Source organism: Podarcis cretensis (assembly GCF_951804945.1).
Source record: "Podarcis cretensis genome assembly, chromosome: 1".
Classification (NCBI taxonomy): Eukaryota; Metazoa; Chordata; class Lepidosauria; order Squamata; family Lacertidae; genus Podarcis; species Podarcis cretensis.
The window spans coordinates 111,904,051-111,930,811 of NC_137170.1; the positions used below are offsets into that span (position 1 = coordinate 111,904,051).

General features: G+C 39.9%; 1 protein-coding gene across 2 annotated transcripts in view; it reads left to right on the forward strand.

Annotated features, from left to right (window-relative positions):
• The window catches only part of LOC307215744 (sodium channel protein type 2 subunit alpha), a 103,039-nt gene extending 76,642 nt beyond the window's left edge, over nucleotides 1-26,397 (forward strand). For both annotated transcript variants that reach the window (XM_079975397.1, XM_079975398.1), the window contains exons 18-27: nucleotides 7,999-8,119; nucleotides 9,190-9,344; nucleotides 11,873-12,046; nucleotides 13,869-13,991; nucleotides 16,454-16,735; nucleotides 18,328-18,381; nucleotides 19,657-19,794; nucleotides 21,397-21,501; nucleotides 22,396-22,666; nucleotides 22,905-26,397. In XM_079975397.1, coding sequence (XP_079831523.1) covers nucleotides 7,999-8,119; nucleotides 9,190-9,344; nucleotides 11,873-12,046; nucleotides 13,869-13,991; nucleotides 16,454-16,735; nucleotides 18,328-18,381; nucleotides 19,657-19,794; nucleotides 21,397-21,501; nucleotides 22,396-22,666; nucleotides 22,905-24,100 — 2,619 coding nt within the window. In that variant the 3' untranslated portion in view covers nucleotides 24,101-26,397. The remainder of the gene's footprint in view (nucleotides 1-7,998; nucleotides 8,120-9,189; nucleotides 9,345-11,872; nucleotides 12,047-13,868; nucleotides 13,992-16,453; nucleotides 16,736-18,327; nucleotides 18,382-19,656; nucleotides 19,795-21,396; nucleotides 21,502-22,395; nucleotides 22,667-22,904) is intronic.
• Nucleotides 26,398-26,761: the final 364 nt, after the last annotated feature.

The following is a 26,761-nucleotide window of genomic DNA, read 5'->3' on the forward strand; positions in this document are numbered from 1 at the left end:
TGATAAAGTATAGTTATTGGAATTGAGCAGCTCAATACACAATCTAGTGCACATTGCTCAATCACTCCCACTTTGTTTCTTCCCTAAAGCTCTGGCTTGTCATTACATTTGAACTGGGATTGTGCTTGTTGCTCCATAGTTAGCTATGATCAGCAAGCTAACAACAAACCATGGCTTCATTTGGGCTTGTTAGGAAGAAACAGCCCACAATCATAGTCCATTCATAATGACAAGCCAAGGCTTCATGGCTTGCTGGGAGCAATCAGGAACAATCAAGCAGTGTGGCACCAGCACAAAGTTTTATCTAAATAAGCTGTTGTCCATGGTTTATTGGACTTCAGACTTATGAATAACAAAAAGAAGTGTTGCTTTCCACAGTGTCATTTAAGGTGATTTTTTAAAAAATTGAATTCTAGGCATCCGGAGGAGTTATAATGTATTTGTTCAGATTAAGAAATTTTAGAAGACATTTATTTATTAACTTTGGTAAAACTATTTCATAGTTTTGTTAAATGAAAACAGGAGGGTTCCATTCCAAAGGTACTTGTGAATGTTCCAGCCTTGTGTGTGACCTTGAAACTAATTTCAGGTTTGTGATTTGAAAATCCAGTCCAGCGAGTCAGTGCAGCTTCTGCAGGAATCTCCTCTGTTTTAGGATCCAGCTTCTAATTTACCTCTGTACATTGCAATCAAATTCTAGCAACATTTAACAGTGCATGATTTTGAGGGACATTTTTATTAAGGCAATGAATACACCTTTTCCCTGTGTTATTTTAGATGACGTGCAATTAGTACCTGTAAGCCAAGTCATACGTAATAATAATCCAAAATCAAAAGCAGAGATACTGTTTTATAAACTTCATGTCCTACCATTCTTACTTCTCGCAGGATTAAAATCAAGCTGGATCATTCAGGAATGCAGCTCTGGTGCTTTTTGTTTTTACCAAGCAGAGCAACGAGCAGCATCAATTTTACACAGGTTACTTAAGCAAGTTGTTCTACCTCTATATATGATACCTTTTAACTGGATATGGATTGGCTTGCATGCTACTCAGCCATCTTCCTCCTCCCCTCCCATCCATTGCAATATTAGAAAGCTACACGGCTGCTCTCTGCCGAGTCAGGTGACTCGCATCACAGCATGGGCAGGCAGGATTGGCAAGTCCAACATTTGTAGGCGTTCAGACTCCAGTTAGGCCGCACTCTTTATTATAATGCAATTTTATAGCAAGCGGAAGAAGAAATGCATGTAATTTGTTCAACCTGAAAAGCATTTGTTTCACTAGGTGTAACTGGGAGACGAAGTACGTTGGGCAAGCAAAGGGATTAATTGCTTAATCCAAGGGTGGAGAACCTTTTCATCCTGCAGGTCACATTATCTCAAAGGAAACTTGCTGGAAGACAGAGGCCACTGGTGGGTGGGCATTTCTGCACAGCCTAGGAGAAGACCAAGGGCCCAAAAGGAAATCCTAGAGGGCTGCATTTGCACCCGGGTCTGAGGTTCCCCACCCCTGTCTTAATCAAGCCTAGGGGTATTTTTATACTACTGCACTTACAATTAATGTTGTTGGGTGGTGTGCATGATTTCTGAGTTTATAACGAAAATAACTAGCTTTATTTCGCAAGCTAAAATGCCTGTGTGACCTTATAGCCTGCCATTAAGCTGTACAACGAATACAAACAGATAACACTTCAGCAACTTTTCAAAACTTTGTCATGCAAAACAAAATGCGGGGGAAATTAGACTAGCAAAACACTACCGCTGCAGGTTAAACAACACCCACCCTGCAGCTGCAAGCACAAAAATAAAATACCCTCTACCAGGTGCTATTTTCATCTGGAGGGAAGTCTGTTCAGAAATAATAGTTTCAGAAAAGGGGCAATTTTTTTAAAAAAGTTTTTTTAAAAAGTGAAAGCGGAAAACTTCACCATAGTCCCGATATTGATCCGTCCTATGTCTGCCATTTTAATTATTTTTAATGATTTACACAACGCCAAACTACACATAATATATAGTTTGGCCCTTTAAACATATGTCCCAGTCTTGGGAATACAGTAATAAGCACTGGGGAAAATGGGTGGACTACTTTGCAGCTATGTAAACAGAACCTGAAAAGCATGCAAGGGGGTGCCACAGGCATTGCCCCCCGGAAGTGTTTTTCCTTCCCCTGTGTTTATTTACTACAGTGAAGCAACATGCATAAGTGTGTCGCTGATTGCTGTTGCCTGATATTGGTGTCTGTGCCACTTGTATGCGAAAAGGTTTGCTGCAAATTAAGAAATCACAACTTCCCTCAATTTAAGGGGATTTTTTTTTCAGTAGGTATATGATAAGCCCAAATCATTTAAAATCAATTTGTATGTGTTTGTCTTCTCCTGCCATTCCTTTAATAGCTCCTTCCACCTCTTTCATTTAATTTCCATAGCATGGCAGGTTTCGAAAATCAGTTTTAATTAAAATAAGATATTGAGATCATTTGCAGATGCTCTGCTTAGTAGTTTTCCATTCCCCCACCCAAAAAATGCTTACATTTCAAAGGAGCATGCAAGTTATGTAAATAGATGCAAATGTGGGGTTCATGCGCAGTTGTTATTGTTTAAAACACTCTTATTAAGAGCATAATAAAATAGTCTTGGTTTTTTTGTTGCATCCCAAAATAATTCCACGTTGACCATACTTATTTCTTATTTTAGTTTCAATTTTATAATTAAAAAAGCACTTCCCTTTAGCATGGTCAGATGAAAATGGAGACCAGATGCCTGTATCTTTAAGAATTGTGTAGAAGAGGGAATTTCAGCAGTGTGGCTTGCATGACAACCTTCTGAAATCCCCTCTTCTACCCAACTATGAAGGGGCCAGTATGGATTTGCCCACCCTACTTATTTTGTTATAGCATTATTACTGTATGAAACCATGATACAGCTACCAGCAAATCAGGTGTGTACACGAATAACAGTACTGCCAAACCTCTTCGCATTTGTAAATCTTGTTTGGTATATTAAAGGCAGAAGGTATTCAGAACCAAAACCAATTTAGAATGTTTCTAGATTGTGCTTATTTCTTCTGTTAGCAGCGTACCTTTTGATGCATCTAAGATGCCCCCCCCCCAAATACCCAGAATATTAAGGTTTGTACAATATCTGAACTCTAATAAATTAACCATCCTTTAAATTGTGGCATATTTTCCATAGCATATTGTTTTGGGGGAAGATCTTGCTTTATCATTATGTTTTTCCAAGGATGTTTATGGTTGACATTCTGTATTGCAAAGGTAGTAAGATGGGGCAGAAAAGTACTGTGCATGCTTAGTCACAAGTATATGCTGCTGAGTTCATCCTCCTGGGCTTCTTGCCCAGAAAATGGGCAAATGTACATAAAAGCAATGGGAACAACAGTGCTCACTGGAAGGACAGATTGTGAAGCTGAGGCTCCAGTACTTTGGCCACCTCATGAGAAGAGAAGACTCCCTGGAGAAGACCCTGATGTTGGGAAAGATGGAGGGCACAAGGAGAAGGGGGCGACAGAGGACGAGATGGTTGGATAGTGTTTTCGAGGTTACCAGCATGAGTCTGACCAAGCTGCGGGGGGCAGTGGAGGACAGGAGTGCCTGGCGTTCTCTGGTCCATGGGGTCACGAAGAGTCGGACACGACTAAACGACTAAACAACAACAACAACAACAACAGCTCAACTCAACACTTGTGACCCTTTGGGCACCACCAACACAAAATAGTATATTTCCTTTCAAGAGGTGCTACTATGTGCCCTATTACACTCTCAATTCAAGTTCAGTCAATCAGACCCTTCTACCTAAAATCTGGAAGATGTCCCTTTTAGAAACTGGCAAATTAACTGCGTGATATTCCCTGTGTATATTCATAATGCACATCCTCAAAAGACAAGTGACGTTGCAGTTCCTCTCTGTCACATTGCTACATAAGGGCTGGCTGGGCTTTTTTAGGAGGAAAGGTAGCAAATAAATAAATTAAATAAGGGATGATTTTATATAAACCATTATTTCTATATAGCCAAAGGTGCCACAATACAGAGCAACTCAGAAATGAAAACTCTTAATGACTTGCCTATAATTTTTGGCTCTGTTAGTATGTACTGAATGTATTTAACGCCTTATCACAAACTTTCCTTTTGAAGTACTGGAGATTCAAAATGGGCAGATTTAAAGAGAGTGCTTCCAGCATAACCAGTGTGCACTGTATAAATCTCTGAATGTGCCTCTCTTACTTTTAACACCCACTCCCCCAATCCTGACCCCCGACAATCCCAGGCTTGCCTCATCATATGGGCAGACGGCATTCTCTGTTTTTAAGGATAAATGATATCTTTGAATAAGACGAACAAATCTCGCAAACCTGGGGTGCTTTCTCTTTCTGAGTTGCTTGGGTGCTGCGCAGTGTCCACTTCAGGCTCGGTTAACTAATAAGATTGTTATTATTATTACAGCCTGTTGCAAGAAACATGCCAATTTCTCACTGAGAAGAAACCTGAAAGGTTTAATTTACAATTCATGAAATGTAGACTTGTACCTCAACCAAGATGAATGTAAAGTGGCTGTTTGCGTTTCAGATAATGGTATCTTAGACTTTTGCCTGATCATTGTGTTTGCATGTGAAATGTCTAATATACTAATTTGATGAATGAACTACACATAATTTCAAGGACTGAAAAAAGACTGAGATTCGTACTTGTTTATTCTTTGGACTTAGTGCTGCTCACAAGTTACTAAACAATTTTTTTCTTCCAAACAAAAAACAAACAAAAAAAAAACAACCTAAAGATTTCTCTTTATTTTCTGAGTAGACTCATCATGATTTTGGTTTGCTTTTTTTGCTTTTGGCTCTGCTAATTCTGCAGCATTAATGCTAAAAAACACATACCCACCCCTGCAGTTTGGAATGATGCAAGCAAAATATTTTACAATTTCAAACTATTAAAAAAATAGGATGTTATGGTTCTATATACAGCTATTGACTAAGCGTGAATTGCATAGATTACATATGATAGGTGTCTATCATTCAGTCTATCGGTGGTTTATAAGCACAGGAGCTCCATTTATGTAGAAGCTCTACATGTGCGTCGACATCAGAATTCATTGCAACATGATCTGCATGTGCGTTCCATGTACAGATGGACTAAGCCCATCAATTGGAAGGAACGGGGCAGTCAGTGCATACCAAAAATCTATTTGTGCATCTGATGTATTAAATTATACACTGTACTTATATGCTACTGGATTTCTTGGGATTTAGGTATGCATAGCTGCACTATGTAAGTACCTGAGCCTGAACATCTTTACCTGGAAGCCATTCCCTTTGATTTTGGTTGAACTTCATTTCTGAGCATATACTTTGTACCAATCTGTGAGAAGAATATAGTGTAATTTATGATTTGTGGCCATTTCTATAAAACAGTGCTTAGCCAAAGCCTTTTTCTAGTCTCCATTTAGGATAAAAGGTAAAGGTAAAGGTACCCCTGCCCGTACGGGCCAGTCTTGACAGACTCTGGGGTTGTGCGCCCATCTCACTTAAGAGGCCGGGGCCAGCGCTGTCCGGAGACACTTCCGGGTCACGTGGCCAGCGTGACATCGCTGCTCTGGCGAGCCAGAGCCGCACACGGAAACGCCGTTTACCTTCCCGCTGGTAAGCGGTCCCTATTTATCTACTTGCACCCGGAGGTGCTTTCGAACTGCTAGGTTGGCAGGCGCTGGGACCGAGCAGCGGGAGCGCACCCCGCCGCAGGGATTCGAACCGCCGACCTTTCGATCGGCAAGTCCTAGGCGCTGAGGCTTTAACTCACAGCGCCACCTGCGTCCCTCCATTTAGGATAGAAGGCTGCATATCAAGGGATACTGTTGCAGTGAATTTCCTGCAACTGTTTTTTCTCTATTTTGCGGCAAAGAGTTATGATTTATATACATTTGCACTTTGTAAATGATATTGTACATCAGTTGTTGCTAAGTACAAAATATATCCTTTGAAGCTGCACTCAAGAGTGTGCTGGATTTTCCCAACATTGATCCCTCACCTCCGGCTTGATAAAAGACCACAATATGCATTTTGCTACAAGGTGGCTAAGATCGTACTATCAGGAAACTGCTTACTGGTCAGTATTAGTAAGATTATTATTGATAAATGATTAATCCCAGGTTTTATTGTTCTGAGATAAACAGGTATGTTGGAAGTACTGTACTGAGATAGCCTATTCCAATTTTGGATGGTGTGGTTACTATTTTTATATTATCAGAAACTTCCTTTTGTCATTGAACAAGAGTGCAATGCTTGCAGTCCCCTTATACTATACTTGTGTGAATATTATGTTGTTTTATATGGTTCTATACAGCTAGTGTACATGGGGATAGCATTCGTTCCCCATTGACCTTTATTTTGTTTATTGATATTAAAGTGCATTGAAAATTGAATGTGTGTTTCCTCTGGCAGTGTAAAACTAACAACAGTTTTTGTTTCCTATAAAAACAAGGGACTCAGATGAACAAAAAGATTATCTTTAATCTAATTCTGTTGCCCCTCTCCCTGCAAGTACCATTACACAGCCTTTTTATAAAAACAAAACAGAGAGCAGATTATAAATTATATTCTGATGCAATCAATAGAACCTGTTCATACCTCCTAAAAATCGATTTTTAAAACCCATGAAATGGCAAATAGTCTTCTGAAGCAAAGTAATTTTATTGATCCAGAAGTTAGTGAAACCACCAGAAAATAGACTAGAAAGGGCTGATTGGTAGAAACAGCTTGAGGATAATCTGAGGCTTTTTAAAAAAATAGTAAATTCAGAATGGTAACCAATTCTTTCTGCTGCTTAAATAAAATTCAAACTGGAACACCTCAAAACTGGTAAAGTACTTTCTTCATCAAACTAATATTTTAGCTGGTTAAGAGTTCGTGAAAAAGCTTGATTCTGATGAATAATGCCGACAGCTTTGTTTTGGAGTATTATGTAAAAAATGATCTTTTTATAATAGTACATTGACACCAGTATGCGTTATTCACCATCTGCTTACATCATTCCCCACATAAAGATAGTTACTTACCAATGCAGCCATTTACTGATGTTATACACTACCATGGTAATAACATTGTAGAATGCTACAGAATGCGATTATCAGCTCTACTTTTATTCACTATGGTACTCATATTTGTCTACTGCTGCCAATGCAGCACCCTGCTAGCTTTCCTTAATCACATCAGGAAACCAGTTGGAAGTTTAGATGACGTCAACTTTTCATGATTGGCACAATCGCTTTCCCTCCAAAAATAGCATTTTTGAAAAATTGTGTTTTAAATGCTATCGTAAAAATACACACAATTATCTAAGTACTAAAGAGGACACATATGTGTACCATGCAAGAATAAAAAGTTGTTTTAAAAATGCACACTCAGCTGTGCAAGTGCATTGGCAAAAGAGAATGCGAAATAATGGCTCCCGCTCTGGAATTAATACGCTGCTTTCCTTTCTGAAACCTCAGAAACTTAGAAGTACTTATACACTGATAATTTGTCTTTTCATGTCAACAGGAAGTAAAGGGTTAAACATAGTTTGCATCATATGCATACTGTACCTGCATCTGACATGAAAATGCTTCCTTCAGTTTTTGCCGTAACTTGGGGAAAATGCTGCAATTCATGGTGCTCTCTCTCTCTCTCTATCTTACCAATTAGTGTTACTTCAGAACTGTCAGTTCGGTATGTGGCTTAGTTTCTTAGCAAATTGGTTCAAAAAGGTGGTTCCTTCTATGAATATACCGAAACCCTTCTATCATGGGGGAACCCCCCCCCCACTTGATGTGGTTAATAATACTTATGGCCTCACATACAGGAAAGCAAACTGGCCTCCACAGTTCTGCTCTTCATTTGAGAGCTCTTAATTACACAGAGAGCATTTTGGAATGCATTAAGTGCAACCCAGTCCTATAAGAAATAGAATGGTAATTAACAGTTTCACATGGGGCTTTTATTTGCAGAAACTAAATGCATCTAGTTCATCTGAAGGTAGCACGGTTGACGTTGGAGTCCCCCCAGTTGGAGAGCAACCTGAAGCCGAACCAGAAGAATCTCTTGAACCAGAAGCCTGTTTTACAGAAGGTGAGGAATATAAAAAATTGAAACTACTTTGTTTGGGGGAGCATTTTGTTTTGCTTATCTGTATTCCTGCCCTGTTATGCTAGCAATGATATAAGTTGTGCACAACTTCAGATCCAGCGTTTGCTTCCAAGGTAAACACTGTTGGTCTGTTACCCAGAATTGCTTCTTGTGACCCAGCAACCCTATGAATATTTGACAAATTTCTCACATCCAGCTTACAAAAAAATTTCCTAGAAAAAAGTAATCCAAGTTAATATATATTTATGCTTTGGGTGTTTTTGTTTTTTGATTTCACACTTACGGAGTCCTGTGGAGGCAAAATTTTTGTGGGAAGAATTAATCCTCTGATGCTACTTGTAAACTACACACGGTTAGCTTATTCTTAATGAGGAAGAGTTGTGTGTGTTTCATTCAAACGTAATCAGGCTTATTATACAGAGCACAAACAGGAACACAAATTGCTTTATACATCACAAGAAACGAAATGCCTCAGTTTGTAGTGTCAGTCAGTCATGCCTTCTTTCAGGATGCACATCTGCATTTCTCAATCTCAAATTGTCAGCCAGTATTCTGTAGCCACTTGAGTATGCTCAGTCCTCCTCATTGGGCTGTCCTTTTTCTTAAAAGAAATTGTACCTATGCAGACTGTAGGGTTCTGCACACTTTAGGTTTCTCCCTACCCTGATGATGCCTCACTCTTGCGAGTAAATGGTGCCATTTTGTTTCTATAAGAGCCCACACTCAAAAATTGTATTGTGTTGGGACACAATGTACATATTGTATTAGTATACAGTGAAATAAGTAGATCTGTTCCAAATGGGATCCACTTGGAGAATTCACGGCATGTAAAATAGATTAAGCTGGCCTATCTTCCTTCCCCCCTCCCCGAACAACTGAGCCGACTTGAGTGAGTTTTAATTTTAATGGACAAACTATTTTAGGACTGTATTTTAGTATAGAATATATTCTACTCAAGACTGACCATAGAAAATGTTGTTAATTAACTGTAGCTTCAGAATAACTTACTATGCTACTCTCATTTGTCACATCCTCCTGCCGCATTTTGCCAGGCTGTGTTCGGAAGTTCAAGTGCTGCCAAGTCAGCGTAGAAGACGGGAAAGGAAAACTATGGTGGAATCTTCGGAAGACCTGCTACAAAATAGTAGAACATAATTGGTTTGAGACTTTCATTGTCTTCATGATTCTTCTCAGCAGTGGTGCTCTGGTAATTTTGAAAACCGTTCTTTACCACAGAACCTTAGAGAGCAATCCATAGAGCTGTGTCAGGGGAGGGTGACCAAAGATGGAATAACCACCTTTTCCAGTGCTCTCCTGAGTTCACACACTGGCAAGGCAGAAGGGAGGAAAGATTCATGTTCAGGAGGCTGAGTTAGTTTTCACTACTGGTGCCAACCATAGAGGACCCTTTCAGAGCCCTAGCACCTACAAAAATAATAATAATTGGGTGCTTGGCACCCACACTACGGGCTCCAACGCAACCTCCGAGGCAATGTTGGAGGTCTCGTAAGGCCTCGTGCGTGCCTCCAAGACCCTGCCAGACCTCAGAAGCAACAGCCAAGGCCCTGCCTGTCACGACATTATGTCGCAGGTGCCATTGGGCACCCATAAGGCCCAAGTTGGTGCCCCTGGTTTTCACCTGATCTCCTTGGTTTATTTCGTTTCCATTGTTTCCAATGTTTATACCTTCTTTCCAATGCCTGGGCTATTTATGGATAGCTTTACACCATCACTATCAATGAGTCAGGGCTACACTGTCCACTGACAGAAGGAGTTGGATTAGGGTAGCACATAGAACAAGAAAGGCAAAGTGGGCCAAGTAACATGAAGATACAGGAAGAAGGAGTGGGGAAAACCCAGCCAGATGGGCAGGGTATAAATTTATTATTATTATTATTATTATTATTATTATTATTATTATTATTTCCGCTAGAATCTGTTGACATGAATTGAAACAAGTCTTGACAACAGACTTGTTCCAACAGACATTTTCTGTTCCACTTCATTCCTCAGTAGTACTTATCTGGAACATTATGTGTAGATATGGATGCTGCACTTTAAGAGGAATGTAGGCAAAACAAGGTGTTCAGAGGAGGGCAGTGAATATTGTCAAGGGCATGGAAAACAAGTACAGTGGTGCCTCGCAAGACGAAATTAATCCGTTCCGTGAGGCTCTTCATATAGCGGTTTTTTCGTCTTGCGAAGCAAGCCCATTGACAGCTTAGCGGATTAGCGCTATTAGCGGTTTAGCGGCTTTTAGCAGATCAGCTGATAAGCGGCTTATCAGCGGATCAGCTGATAAGCGGCTTAGGGCTTAGGAAAAGGGGGGGGAAAGGGAAAAAACCCCGCAGGAACTCGCAAGACATTTTCGTCTTGCGAAGCAAGCCCATAGGGAAATTCGTTTTGCGAAGTGCCTCGAAAAACGGAAAACCCTTTCGTCTAGCGGGTTTTCCGTCTTGCGAGGCGTTCGTCTTGCGGGGCACCAGTGTACTGTGAGAAAAAGCTGAAAGAACTGGGTATGTTTATTTTAAAGAGGAAACATAGTAGTACTTCCTTTAAATTCCTGGGAGTTTACCTTAGTGAAGACCTCACTTGGAAAAACAGTATAACTCAGGTGGTTAGGAAGGCCCAAAAGAGACTCAGGGTCCTGCGAAAGAACAATGTTAAACAACAATTGATGACCTCCTCCTACCGGTCCACAATAGAAAGTGCCCTCTCATATTGTGTCACAGTGTGGTACGTTGGCTTGAAAGCCACGGACAGAAAGTCTTTACAGAGGGTGGTGAACACAGCACATGATATCATGGGCTGTCCCCTGAGTCCGCTAAATGACATCGTAAGGTATCGATGCCTTAGGAGAGCAAGAAAAATTCTCAGGGACAATTCACACCCTGGCCAGCACCTCTTTAATCTTCTGCCCTCGGGCAGGAGATTAGAAGTATAATCAGTCATACCAACAGGCTAAAAAACAGTTTCTATCCGTGGGCTGTTAGGCTGCTGAATGGAAAATAATATAGTGCAACTGACTTTCAGGGTTAGTGTGTTGTGCGACAAGAACACAGAGTGCAATGAGATTGAGTGTTTGTGGGGGGGAGGGGGAGGGAGGCTCGGTTAATTTCACTGTACACAAGTTGTACATTGACAATAAAGGTATTATTATTACTTCACCCAAATTCCTGAAGGGTGGTCTCATATAAGAAGATAAAGTCACAGAAGACTTTGGTTGAACATTAGGAGAAACTTCTTGATGGTAAGAAGTTAAACAATGGAGATGGGACAGCCATCAGTTTGGAACGTTCCAGCTCTAGATTTTGTGCACTGTACAGGTGTTGCGCTAGAGATCCCACAAGGTCCACTCCAACAATGTGACCCTTAGCTGCTGAATAATAATAATTCTGCAGAATGGAGGAAAGGAAGACAGGGAGCTGCTTTGGAAGGTTAAACGATGTACATCTAGCCCAATATTTTCTACTGTGGCTTGTAGCAGCTCTCCAGGGTCTCAAAAAGACCCATTACTTGCTACCTAAACATTGTAACTTGGTCCTCCTGTGTGCAAAGCATGTTTTTGTTCCTTCCCCCGTGAATGTCAAACAACAGAGAGGAAGAGGGGACTGAATTTTCAAATACTAGAAAGGGAAACAAAAATAATTCAAAGATTAATGTCAAACTAAAATCCATCCAATATGTGTGTGTGTGTGTGTGTGTGTGTGTGTGTGTGTGTGTGTTCGTCTACAGGCTTTTGAAGACATATATATTGAACAGCGCAAGACTATCAAGACCATGCTGGAGTATGCTGACAAGGTCTTCACATACATCTTCATTCTGGAAATGCTTCTGAAGTGGGTGGCCTATGGCTTTCAAATGTATTTCACCAATGCCTGGTGCTGGCTGGATTTCCTCATTGTTGATGTACGTATTCTTTTTCTATGAGCTGAATACGCAATCTACCTTTATGAAAATGAGTTATGGTGAATTAACTACAGTTACTGTGCCATGGATTCTTTTCTATTTTGTATGAATTGTGGAGTAAAGTGAACACATTTGCAAGAATCACTAGTAACTTTAATCCAGAATTGCATAATAGGATGGTATAATGTGAACAAAAGCAGTGTGGCCACTACTTGCAGAAACCAGGGATGTAATTACTTCCAGAAAATAGCCATTTGGGCCTTAGTAGTGTGGTGATCTGGCTGGGGTAATTATTTTCGTACTGCGGCATTGACGAAACCACTCCGAACTAGTACAAGCTGAATTTACCAGTTAAGCAGAAGAAATTGCTATATGAATTTAATAAAAAAATGTGTCCTCTCCCCCATGTCATTAAGAAAAACTTCAGAGATAATGAAATCTATATCTACCTGTAATGGCATGGTCCAAAGCTAGATCCAGATCCATCCACTAGCATTCTGTGCGCGCGCACCTTTTGGGGCTATATTTTGGAATCCATGGTAAAGTTGTGGATGGTGTCCATAGCAAAACTCTGGATTGTAGTCAACATGGATCTATACAACAGGGACACCTACACACTTAGTCTTCCATAGATTGAGAACCCTGATGCTATGGGTGCCCTGATCCGATGGAAGCCTATATGCATAGGTGTCTACGTATGAAAACTCTCCTTTTGCTCGACATGTGAAAGTTGCAGGTGGGGCTGGGGAAGCTGCACAATGTTTGGGACACGGCCAGCAGCAGGGCCTTGCATCCACTTCAACACACGGAGCCCTGTTGCGTGATTGATGCAAGAAGGGGGCTTTGGTTAGAAAACACTGCAGTAAATCCCTTGCAACAAGCTGATGGCAGCAGTTTGCATAAACTGCCATGCAGCCTGACATAACATCCCAGTTCAAAAGACAGGCACTTCTACTTCGTCTTACACCTGAACGCAAACAACTGCATGCATAATTCAGGGTTTGAAAATTATGCCCTGGAACAAGTGGCAGGCATTTTAAGCATGGTCTTGCACCTCCCCTTAGAAACGGCATTAGCCTTGCTCAGTCGAAAATCAAATTATGTAGAAGCGCTTCCCATCAATCCAGAAGAAGCTATTCACTTTGTAGAGACAGTGTGCGTGCCTTTACCCTTCCTGTACACAAGAAACCGTTGAAATGCCAAAATATGTTCCATTGCATATGTTCCTCCAACATTTCTCCAATGAAAATAGGGATGTCCCATTCCATAATGATAATTTTACTATTTATACCTCATGCATATTACTGGGTTGCCCCAGCAACTCTGGGCAGCTTCCAACATATAAAAACATAATAAAACATTAAACATTTTTTTTAAAATCCCTATACAGGATTGGCTTCAGACGGCTCGGGGGTTGGATAGCTCCATACCCTCCAACAATTCTCCAATGAAAATCAGGACATCCTAAGGGAAAGTGGGACATTCTGGGCGGGATTAAATCAGAAACCAGGATGGCTTCTCTAAATCAAGGACGTCCCTGGAAAATAGGGACACTTGGTGGGTCTGCCATTGCATAGTGGCAGATAACCTGTTTAAATTCACTAGCTGGGCCAAGGCAAAATTCTTTTTCAAACTCTTCTATAATGAGAATAACTAAAGCATTTACCTTTGTGTCCATTTTATCGTGAGGTGCCCTTTGAGCCATTTGTTCTGCTACAGTGAATGACTGAAATGATCTCTGCAAAGTTATAGAAAAAGTATGTGCTGATTCTTATATGTGTTATATAGCTTACAGATTAATTTCTTTTTTCTTCATGTGCAGGTCTCTTTAGTTAGCTTAACAGCTAATGCCTTGGGCTACTCTGAACTTGGCGCCATTAAATCACTGAGGACTTTAAGGGCTTTGAGACCCCTAAGAGCTTTATCACGATTTGAAGGAATGAGGGTAAGAAAACATGGAAAGACCTTAACGTAATGTACAAAACCATCATGATCATCTTCTGGATGGCATATTAAGAATATGAGAAGCAATGTTTTCGGTAGAAATCCAGGATTTTACAAAGTGGCCCAGGTCAGCAAGCAGCCATCTCTCTCAGCCTCCTGAGAAGAATAGTTTATTTTTAAAAAAGCTAAAGTTCAGTTCCTCTCTTGTATTATTTTACTTTCCATATTTTTTCATTAACTATGAATTGTCAACTTCTTGATTATATTTTAAAAGCTTGGTTTTAAGCATCTGGTATTCTTACCTTGATGCATCTAAATGCATGTGCACATGCATATGATTTGCAGGCATATGCATTAATAATACATATTACATAACACATAATCATACATATGTATTAATAATACATATTGGGAGGAGCTCAGTGTAGCGCTAAGGAGTTTGTTACATCAAATCTTGACAGTCATGGGATCAGCTGATAGCTCCTCTTATGAATCAATATCTATTAGAAATCAGAAGGTGGAAACAGAAGCTTTCCTAATGGTGGCTGGTAATCAGTGAGGCTTCCAAAGACCTGGAATCAGGTTGCGGTATCCAAATTTACAGATAACACCCAATGATTGAGAATGACAAAATCCCAAGAGTGCCAACAGGAAGAAGAAATCCTGCATAGCTTTCTTGTATTTAGACTGAATGTATACATTCCTATTCTGAAACCTTTAACATTTTGATAATGTACATCAGAAGGTTTTTTAACATCCAAAAGAAAATAACTGCACAAGCAGTTTAATAATAATAATAATTTAGTATTTAACCCATCTGGCTGGGTTTCCCCAGCCACTCTGCCACTCTGGGCGGTTCCCAACAGAATATTAAAAACAGAATATAATAATAATAATAATAATAATATCTTATATATGTGTGCTATTCTACATTGGGCACGGCCCCCTAAATTTAAAGTAATTGGCATGCCTTTTGCCTCCTCGAGTGCCACCTATACCTGGGACCCTATACTCCACATTTCTTGCTGGCAGATGATAGCATATCTCTGGCACCATATTTTGAGCTTGTCAAAGGATTCATACCGCAAGGGAGTGGTGTTGCTGCAGGACTCAGAAAGGGGGGAATGTAGGTCAGCTTTTGAAATGCAGCAGTAATGGAGGGAATAATGTGACTGATCATGCAGCTAAAGGAGAGACATATTTCCCACAGACTCTGCACTGCCTGTGCCTTGAAGCCAGCTGTCCACTACACCGTGTAATAATACTTTTATTTGTCTGTCTGTGTACATATGGATTTATTTATTTATCACCGTTTTTAAAAAGAAGATGGGTAACCCTATTTTTAAGAGAGGATGGAAATGGAATAAAAGTGTGCTAAACAATACAGTGCTATAGTAAATGCTGGCTGTTGGGTGCTTACCAAAATTAAAAATGAAGCAGAATTTATCGTTTGCCAAAGGCAGCCACATGGGTCACTCACACTGAGCCGTTCTTTCGCCTTCCAATTCTACAATTCTGATTTGCACTATTGGCATTGGTGCAGATGCTAACCAAGTGGCTTAAATGACCAGCGTGTCTGCAGCCTGCATATGTTACGAGCTCCAGCCACACAGAAGTGTTTTCCTTGCTGACTCTGTTACCAGGGTAACATATTAACCAGGCTGCGAAACTATACTTCATATACTTCTGCTGCTTGTCTATGGCACAATGACTATCCTTCTCAGCTGCCTGCAGAGATTTCTATGAAGCACATGGCAAAAGTGATCTGATATGAAATGCCAAAGCGAGGGGATACTTCATTTTCAGAAGTGTTAAAACTCAAACTTCCTTGAAAGACACTTCTTCTGACCTATGACCTCAACTGTGTGTTGGAGTATGGTGCTCTAGGTGGCTTAGACCAGGGTTTAGACCAGAGGCTAATTTGAACTTTTAAGAAATCATTGTGAGCGTTGCTCTCAAAATGTCTGCTGTAGGGGTATGGCATTACACAAAATGCCCCATCTGAAAGCAAAAAAAGAGGCATCACTCTGTCAAAATTAGATGTGCAAAACTCTCTTCCCTCACCAAATTGCAAACGTTGGCTTTCATGAGATGTTTTGCTGCTTTTATTTTTCTACATGATGTACTCTTTATGTGTTTGGAAAATACAAACTGTGTATCGCTCCTATGTTTGGTAACGTTGATTATCTATAGTTGGCATTTCTCTCCGAATGTTCTGTTTCTTAGTTCCAGTGGTCGGACTGGTTTCCCTACCCCCATTGTATTACACTTCCTTGCTTTCTTTGGTTTTTATCATACTTACATTAGAGTTCTTCCATGAGTTATGGAGGGCACATGTATAATGAAGGTTTCAGAAGTTTTAAAAATTTATTTCAGAAATCTTCACCCAACATTGATAAAGCATCTCCTTTTTTTGCAGTTACACAGTCAAACTTACTTTCTACGGTGTCGTTTGTTTTATAGGTGGTAGTGAATGCCCTCTTGGGAGCAATTCCATCGATCATGAATGTGCTTCTCGTATGTCTTATATTCTGGTTAATCTTCAGCATTATGGGAGTCAATCTCTTTGCTGGCAAGTTCTACCACTGCATTAATACCACAACAGGGGACATGTTTAGCATTGATGAAGTTGACAACCAAACTCAGTGTGAAGAGCTCATAGAAAGAAATGAAACCGCCCGGTGGAAAAATGTGAAAGTCAACTTTGATAACGTGGGGCTTGGTTACCTCTCTTTGCTTCAAGTAGTAAGTGGTTGTTATTCCTAGAATTCTTAAAGTTAACTTCTTCTTTAAAGAAAAAAAAAAAGTTTAGCTGTGCTTTCTTTTATGCTGGCTTATTTTTACTGGAAAAATACCACTAAGCTAAAATTTCTCAGAAGTGATTTCCCCCCAAAATACTTTTCTTTTTCCCATTCTCCCACTTCACAACAGAAGGCCACTTTGCCAAGTTTGTTCCAAACATTCTCCGCCATTTTTTTCATTCAAGCTTTAGGAGAAAGACTCTTGTTCTGTGGCAGAGCACCTGCTTTGTATGCAGAAAGTCACTAGTTCAGTCCCTGGCATCTTCATGTCAGACTGGGAATGTGTTATATATTGAAGTTCTCACCCTGGGCCAGCAGGGGTATACTGTAGATAGTTATGCAAATACGGGATCGAAAGTGACGTTCAGTGATTGGATAGTTTTAGAAAGTTGTTACAGTAGCGTTGTACTGGAGCTCTATATAAGCAGGCTGACTGAACCCTTCAGTTCTGTTCTGGCCTGTGAATAAACAAGAGCTGTTTGAAGAATCGCTGTGTCGTCGGATATGTTCACCCACAACTTAACTGAATGTCTCCAGTTTGAAACCCCATAGAGCAGCTCTTAGCTGGCACAGACAATGCTGAGCTAGGTGGACCGGTGATATAAGGCAGCTTCCTATGTCTTTTATGTTTTTGGCAGCAGACACCATTTTCCGACCACAGTGCTGTGGAATGACACTAAGTCTGAGGCACAGTGAAGGGTGGAAAATGGTGGCCACGCGTCTGACGCAATTGCTTCTACTGCTACAATCGCTGCTACCACTTTCACCAAACAACAGCAATGAGACCTTAGGAGGGAAAGAAAGAACTTGTGCTACTGACAGGTGAACCCCATCACCAAGAACTTCCCCTCCTAAGAAAATTTGGTAAAATTATGTCTTCCCAATGCATCTGCACAGAAACAGAGTTGAGAATTTCAAGACGCTATCTGAACACAGCTTAGTGTTAAATTGAAGTGGGGAATCTGCCTGCAGTGAACCAGCAGACTGTCTGATCTCAAAATGCATATATTTGCAACATTGCTGAGAAATCGGAACATTATGTCCAGGCAGTATTGAACTTTGATCTGAAATAGACACATAGGAGCACACAGTCCAGTGCAAATCTTAACCAAATCTTCAATAAAGCTATGATTATTTGTAAAATATGTACACAGAGGCGTTCGTTCATTAATGCATGTCAGTGGCATTACCTATTTATGTTTCAAAACATTTTTAAAAGAAATTCTCCAGGGTGGAGTATTTCTGGCCCTCCAGATGTTGCTGGACTACAGCTCTATCATATCATTGGCGAAGCTGGCTGGGCCTGATGGGAGTTGGAGTCCAGCAACATCTGGAAGGCCACAGATTCCCCACTCCTAATGTACAGTTCGTAAAGTATTTTAAATCCTATTCATTCAGCTAGAAATTAATAGGATGTTGTCCCAGACCACCTTGAACGGATTTATCCAGCTCTAATACATACATGGTATGCTTTAGTTCCTCGGTTGCCAAATTGTTTATGAAGTGCAGGCATTAAAAAAGGTGTTCTATTTTCAGGCCACCTTCAAAGGTTGGATGGATATTATGTATGCAGCTGTGGATTCACGAAATGTAAGTGCACTACCATGGCACGAGCACACTTTTGCACTCAGATTTCACACAACTATTATTTCAATTCTAATTTCTCAGGGTTTGTTCCCCCAACCACCACCACTGCCTTTTATTTTGAAATTTGCTGTCTGCAGGCCCAAAAGGGCTGTTACTTCTCCACGATTGATTTGTCTCTTAGTCTCCACTGGTTATCTTGCCTATTCTCCCTGCCTCAGTCTCCACTGCTACTTTCCGCTCTCTGATCAGTCTGTCTTCTATTCAATCCTTAACTATACATGAGTCTGAAAGGTTCTCATTAAGAGTTAGGAGGTAGATATTCAAACGCATTGTCATTGCTGAACAACTGTAGGCATAAAAATCGCTGCAAGATACCATTCCAGAAATAGGAATTTTATAACAACAAATCCTGGGTAACAGTATAGATTTATATCAGGGGTGCCAATGGGGTGCCATCCAGATGTTTTAGACTACAACTCCCATCATCCCTAGCCATTGGACATGCTGGCTGGGGCTAATAGAAGCTGGATTCCACAACATCTGGAGGGTCCAACATTGGATACCCTTACTATTTTTTTTTTAAAGTCACCCTGCAATAATTTTCCATGTATTTCTTAGTGTAATTGGCATTTGTTGTTATTTCATGCTCCTTCCTTATTTGTTTTTCTCCACTCTCTCTCCCCTTTTGTGTATCTGCCATCTTCTCTAGTATTCCTTTAATATATTATTCTGTAGACCTTGATTGCCTTCAACCAATATTTATTTATTCATTTATTACATTTATATCCTTCCTGTCTGCCCTGGAGCTCAATGCAGCTCCAATTTGCTTTCCCATTTGATCCTCACAATGGCCCTGTGAGGTAGAGTTAGAAAAAGAGCCAGTGACTGCCCAAGGTCTCTCTTGCACACAAAGTTTCATGGCTAAGGTGGGATTTGAACATGGGCATCTCCAGTCCTAGACCAGCACTCTAATCACAACTCTATACAGAGTTAGCAAAAGCCATATGAGTCTAGATTGAAATCCAGATAGGTAATGGAACTAAGGTGGAGGAGCAGAGAGAGAAAATGTTGAATTATAACTCAGAGCAAAAAGATAGGTGAATGGTTCAATGTTGTGTACCAATATATTTCGGTTTAGAGTTTTCCATTTATAGCTGTGAAGTCAAAATAAATTCTGGGGAAGCGCGGGTCTGTGGCAATTTTAAATAATTATACTGGATAATAGCTAATTATATTAAATGTTGGCTTAATGTATGTTTCCTTAAAATGTCTTTGTAGGTGGAGAAGCAACCTCATTATGAGGATAACCTGTATATGTATCTTTACTTTGTCATCTTTATCATCTTTGGATCTTTCTTCACTTTGAACTTATTTATTGGTGTCATCATAGACAATTTTAATCAACAAAAAAAGAAGATAAGTATTCTGTTGCTGTGTTCTGAATGCACTGTCAAGGGTTCAGTGATAACGATTCAGTGTCTGTTGTGCTGTGTTTGCCGTCAAGATTTACAACTGTGGTTTTTTTAAAGAAGATTTTTTGTAAGGTTAGGTCCTTCCCCCCCCCCCAAAAAAATGTGCAGAATGTTCATTTCCAACAAATCCTAAATCTATATCCGTAATCAAAGTGAAGTCACTCACTTCGGTTGAACCATATTAGTGAATGCTAATAGTTTGAGGGGCATGCGGGAGGCAGAGGGGGGAAATATATCTGAGGTACACATTTCTTATAGACATCTTCTGAAGACACAGGAAAGCCTTAAGGAAAATAGATATTTAGGAGGGACTTTATGACTATGTGTACTTTATCTGTTGAATTTATTATTTCTCCAACCTCTAAAGGCAAGGCTTTTGATGAAAATCCCCAGGCAAAGCAGCTCCTATGCTTTTGACAGCCATACAATGTGCAGAAAACAACTGGGAGGGATTGTAGAGCATGAGAACTAACTTCACCCCTTGCTAATGTCACCCAATGAGCCAGTTTTTGCACACTGAAATATACTCACAGTCGAGAGTGAATTTCATACTCTTTATTCAGCTCATAGTGGTGAGGAGGAATGGAAGTTCCCCCAGAATGTCTGCTTTATATACATTATTTACACAAATAAATAATGTAGGCAACCTGATTGGCCTACAGGATAATCCCGGAATTAGCCAATCACGGGCCCCACGTGATTGGCTAATTCCGGGATTCTCCTGTAGGCCAATCAGGTTGTGGATTCACTTCCACCTGGAGCTGGATTGGGTGGCTCCTGTGGACCAATCAGACTGCTGCATTCTGAATCCTATTGTTCTAGGACCAATCAGACTGCTGCATTTTGGATCCTATTCAACTCGGTACATAACACACACAGAGAAGCAGCAGCAACCAGTAAAAGTAGACAAACCCATTAAAGACACCAGAGCCTGGTTAGAAAATAAGTTGGCAACCCTTGTTTTGAACCTCATTACACTTAATAAATTAGGGCGCAATCTTAATCCCTTGCCGTCAGCAGTAAGACTTCACAGAGCAGTGCAACCAGGGCTGCATCCACATTCTCAGATCAACCAGAGCAGAAGTGGGGGATGGGGGATTCCCTTCCCTGCCTCCACTCCCTGCACTATTCCTTCAGTGATGAAAGCAGACTCACGCAAAGGGAATGGCATACGAACATCCTTTCTCTGATCAAAAGAAAGGGGCCAGGACGGCCAGTATTGGAAGGGGGTTGCTACTATGTGAGCACATAAGAGTTGCCACAATAGTAAAGGAAAGGGGGACTAAACTAGGGAATACACAGTGTAGACCTAATGAAATTATTGGACCTCAGCAATCAGGTCTGTTGACTTCAGTTGGTGCTGTTGGGTATGGCTTACTTCTGTTCAACCCATAAACCTCTGAAAGCAAGGTCCGTGCCGAGACCCAATGAAAGACGTTGGTTGTTAAGTAAGAATAGATGCCAAAAATAAAAAATAAAAAATTGTTTGCTTGCTTAAAAAAAAGGAGGTATCCGGTTGTAACCAGGTTTGGTTTCATCCCTTTACTTTGGAGGTCAAGACATCTTTATGACAGAAGAGCAGAAGAAATATTACAATGCAATGAAAAAACTGGGGTCCAAGAAACCACAGAAACCAATACCAAGGCCAGCAGTAAGCCTCATTAAGTTTCCAACCATTATTTACTTATATATCTATCTATATATTAAATAACAATGTTGAGTAATAATAATAATAATAATAATAATAATAATAATAATAATAATAATTTGTACCCCGCCCATCTGGCTGGGCTTCCCCAGCCACTCTTGGCGGCTTCCACAAAGACAAAAAATACGCTAATATGTCATACATTAAAAACTTCCCTGAACAGGGCTGCCTTAAGATGTCTTCTGAATGTCAGGTAGTTGTTTATCTCTTTGACATCTGATGGGAGGGCGTTAAGTGGGAATGCAGTTGGAACACAGATTTACACTCAGTCAAAATTATATCCAATGCAAGATTAAGAACATATTTCTTAGGCACTGCCCTGAGTGGGCACTAGAAAGGTGGGGAAGAAATATTGTATCTAAATAACTAAGAACATAAGAGGATCCCTGCTGGATTAGATCAAAGGCCCATCTAGTCTACCTTTCTGCTCTCATAATAGATGCCCATGGGAAGCCTGTAGGCAGCACATATACACAGCTATATGCTTCCTATGCCATTTAGGTAAGGATTTAGAACTCACACAGGGCAGCCATTGATACACTTCCTTCACATGCCAGTGTTGTCCTGTCCCACCTCCCAGGAGGGATAATACTGGCATGGGAAAAACTCATGCCTTTTTGTACCGTAGGGTCTTGTTGCATTACGGCAGAGTTGTGACTGTAAGCCACTCAGCAGCTCCCACTGTACTGAGGAATGGCCCTTAGTGCATCTAGATTTGGTTTTACCTTTAAACAGTTTGCCGTAGAATGAATTACAAATGTTCCGTACAAGGTATCTACTGGTAAACTATGCAAATCATGAGATATTTGAATAAAACATTGTTTTCTTCATCTACAGAACAAATTTCAAGGCATGGTCTTTGATTTTGTAACAAAACAAGCCTTTGACATCAGCATCATGATTCTTATCTGCCTTAACATGGTCACCATGATGGTAGAAACAGATGACCAAACTGATGCAATGGAAACTAATCTATACCGGATTAATCTGATCTTCATAGTCCTTTTCACTGGAGAATGTGTCTTGAAACTGATTTCACTCCGCTATTATTATTTCACCATTGGCTGGAACATTTTTGATTTTGTGGTTGTCATTTTATCCATTGTAGGTAAGAAAAATTACAATTCAATAAAACATTAAAATGGTGCTTAATGAAAATTGTGGAAAGTTAATGGGAAATATGAAAAAAAACCTTTTCAATATCTTAATTAATCTCTAATTGTAATTTTCTGATTAATGTAGGATCGTTTTCCATTTTAAATGGTGGGTTGCAATTTTTAGCATGCTATTAAGATTAGATGTTGCACTCCCTTTTTAAGTAACCTATTTATAAATTTTGTTTTTAGGTATGTTCCTAGCAGAGATTATTGAGAAATACTTCGTATCACCCACCTTGTTCCGAGTGATCCGACTTGCCAGGATAGGTCGCATCCTGCGTCTCATCAAGGGTGCTAAAGGGATCCGCACTCTGCTTTTTGCCTTGATGATGTCTCTCCCTGCCTTGTTCAACATCGGCCTCCTCCTTTTCCTGGTCATGTTCATCTATGCTATATTTGGAATGTCCAACTTTGCCTACGTGAAGAGAGAAGTGGGAATCGATGACATGTTCAACTTTGAAACTTTTGGCAACAGCATGATCTGCCTTTTCCAAATCACCACCTCTGCTGGCTGGGATGGGTTGCTAGCTCCCATTCTCAACAGTGGGCCGCCAGACTGTGACCCTAACAAAGACCACCCAGGAAGTTCAGTGAAAGGAGACTGTGGCAATCCTTCCGTTGGGATTTTTTTCTTCGTTAGCTACATTATTATATCATTTTTAGTTGTAGTAAACATGTATATTGCCGTGATTTTGGAGAACTTCAGCGTTGCTACAGAAGAAAGCGCTGAGCCTTTGAGCGAAGACGACTTTGAGATGTTCTATGAAGTTTGGGAAAAGTTTGACCCAGATGCAACTCAATTCATAGAGTTTAGTAAACTCTCCGATTTTGCAGCTTCACTGGATCCTCCCCTTCTAATACCAAAACCGAACAAAGTTCAGCTTATTGCAATGGATCTGCCCATGGTAAGTGGTGACAGAATTCACTGCCTTGACATCTTGTTTGCTTTCACAAAACGTGTTTTGGGTGAAAGTGATGAAATGGATGCCCTTCGTGTTCAAATGGAAGATCGGTTCATGGCAGCCAACCCTTCAAAAGCTTCTTATGAACCAATTACAACCACATTAAAACGAAAGCAAGAGGACGTATCTGCTGTCATCATTCAGCGAGCCTTCAGGCGCTACCTCTTAAAGATAAAAGTTAAAAAAGTGTCCTGCCTATTTAATAAGGATCGAATCAAAGCTGGAGATGACACTCTTATCAAAGAAGATATGATCATTGATAAGCTGAATGAGAATTCTACCCCCGAAAAAAATGATATGACCCCTTCCACCACCTCTCCACCTTCCTATGATAGCGTTACAAAGCCTGATAAAGACAAATATGAAAAAGACAAATCAGAAAAGGAAGATAAAGGTAAAGATATCAGGGACAGTAAAAAATGAGCAAAGCGAAGGATTCCCTTTGTGACAAATTGTTTACAGCTTGAGAAAATAGAGTATTATTTCAAAAGGACTCCAAGTGGAGGTTTATGCCAAACTGACTGTTTTTGCACACACACACACACACAAACACACACACAAATATATCTATAAATATATATACAAATGTTATATATATACTTAAGGTCAGTGCCTATTAACAAGACAGTGACCCCCTCGTCAATCCCCATGCTGCTGTGTAAAACAGGATGGCAACTTTGACAGGAGGCTACTGTTTTTATTACCAGCTGACACTGCTGAAGAGGAAAGAAAAATGGCTACCCAGACTGTAGGGACCAGTACAAGAGGTGCAAACCTAGAATTTATGTGTGTTTAACATAAAACACTCAAGTACAATAACTGTATCCACTGTTTGCATTCCAACTGCCACCTTTTGCCATATTTTTACAAACAAACAAAAAATCAGTGTTGGTGAGGTTGTCATTTTTTTAATTCACAGGTTGTTTACTATTATATGTGACTATTTTTGTAAATGGGTTTTATGTTCAGGGGTGGGTGGGTTCAGGGTCAGGGGGACCATGAGGACCAGCTGTTCTGTCTGATTCTCTTGTACAGACAGAAGAAGCGATTTGCATGAAGGCATGCTGCACTTATAGACCATGCATGGAAACAAGTAAGACTTCTTTGCACAAGGGTTTTAAATACTTCCATGTTTCAGGATGGCTCCAGATTCTGAGGTGCTTAATAAAAGTATACATCTTTACGTCTCATCCTGACAATTCTTAAATGTGCCTGTAAGTCTCATAAACTCAACAGTTGCTCGACAGAGGTATTTTTGTCCCCTCTATGTACCGTTCCGTTGTCAAGTTGACACGCACGTAACTAAATTTGTAGTTGGATGGGGAAACCGGGTGGGGATTTTTGTTTAAGTGTTCTTTAGGAAACAAAAATGTGTTCATCTGGAGCACTAAACTGGCCAAAAGAGGGGGGAGAAGAACCTGACATTTATAAGTTTGTTTTTGCTTTCTCCTGCAGTATTGTTTAGCCATCTTCTGCTCTCAGCAAGGTTGACACTGTATGTGTCAATGAGATAATGCTGTCTATGTAAATAGTTCTTTTAACCCTGTGGTGCATGTTTGAGCAAAGGAATAATGACCTGTGCACAATATTTATTGCATCAAATATGTACCACAATAACTGTAGTTCGCAAGCCTTGAACAGGAAAATATGATGTATTCTGTACCATTATAAGTAGTTTGGAGGCTATCACTGATGCATGTTGTTTATCTTGCCTTCGCTGCTGTATTTTTCTTGGATTTGTTCAGAAATCTAATATGGGAAGCCATATGTCAGTGGTAAAAGTGAAACAAATTGTTTAACCAGATATCATTCCTCATTTCATCAAGCAATAGTTTTCAGCTATCCGGTAAAAAAGAAAAGAAAAGAAAAGAAAAGCTTCTTGTTCTGCCCTTACTTTATTCTTCTCTTGAATTTTAAGTGAGTATTGTACAGTGTGTAGCCAGCTGTACACATCATGTTGCAAACTGCTTAAATCTGTTCAAATACATGGTTAGGATTTTCTAAGAAAAAATATAAATAGTGTACAGATGTCATTCAATTTTATTTTTCAGCATTTTGTACATAAATGGCAAAACAAAACTGATCTTCAGGTCGATGTCACAGGCAGTTCTTACTTTCTGTCCATAGCACTTTTTAATTGAAGAACTTCACAAAGTAGAAAAATAATGAAAGGCGAGAATGGGGGTAATGTTAGGTTTCTGGGTTACCTTTTTTTTTTAAATTAGTACTGTATTTTTGCACACATCTTAATGTGAATTTTCAGATGGAGTCCAAAATGCACTTGCTTCCAAATAGCTATAACTTGTAATTGAAATGTGGTGGGAAAGATTTGTTTGAATTCCTAGCACTGCCTGCATAAGCAGTTAGTCTTATTATCCATAAAATCCTTGATCTTTTCCAGTGTTTGTTTACATAGACTATTCTTATTCTTGTTGATTCATGCTGCACTAGAAGTCTTCTAAATATTATATGCGGTTCTACAATTATAATTTCTCCCCTCCACAAGAACCAAGTAGCGAACTTGTATATCTGATCACAACAGGACATTTTCTTTTCCCGTATTCCATTCACAGGCAAAAATTAAATGTTAATTCCTCCTTTTACTGAAACTGTTGACTTTGTGTGTTGGTGAACTGCATGCAGGAAAATGCTATTACCATAAAGAACGGTAAGCCACATTACAGTTGAGCCAAAAGAATAAAGACTTCATTTTTTTTTTTATTGTACTTGATGGTTCTGTCTTTGTTTTTTGTTTTCTTTTACTGCAAAATATTTTCAGATGGCTGGAATTCTGACCTTAAAGAGATGTTCACAAATACAATAAAAATAAGAGGTTTTTGATGTTTCAGTATTAAACACACTTGCCGGAGCACATCACATTTGGCATGAGAATGTCACTGAAAATGGACTCCTTATGCTGATACACATCTGAGCCATAAAGCGTAGAATAGATGAACTATTCCACTATAGTCCATCACTATACGACTCTCTGAATCTGTGCCGTTTGCGACAGATCATGCTCATTTTCATTATGAATGGCTAAACAGACTTTCACTTCACATTTCTTACCTCTTACAGGTTTGC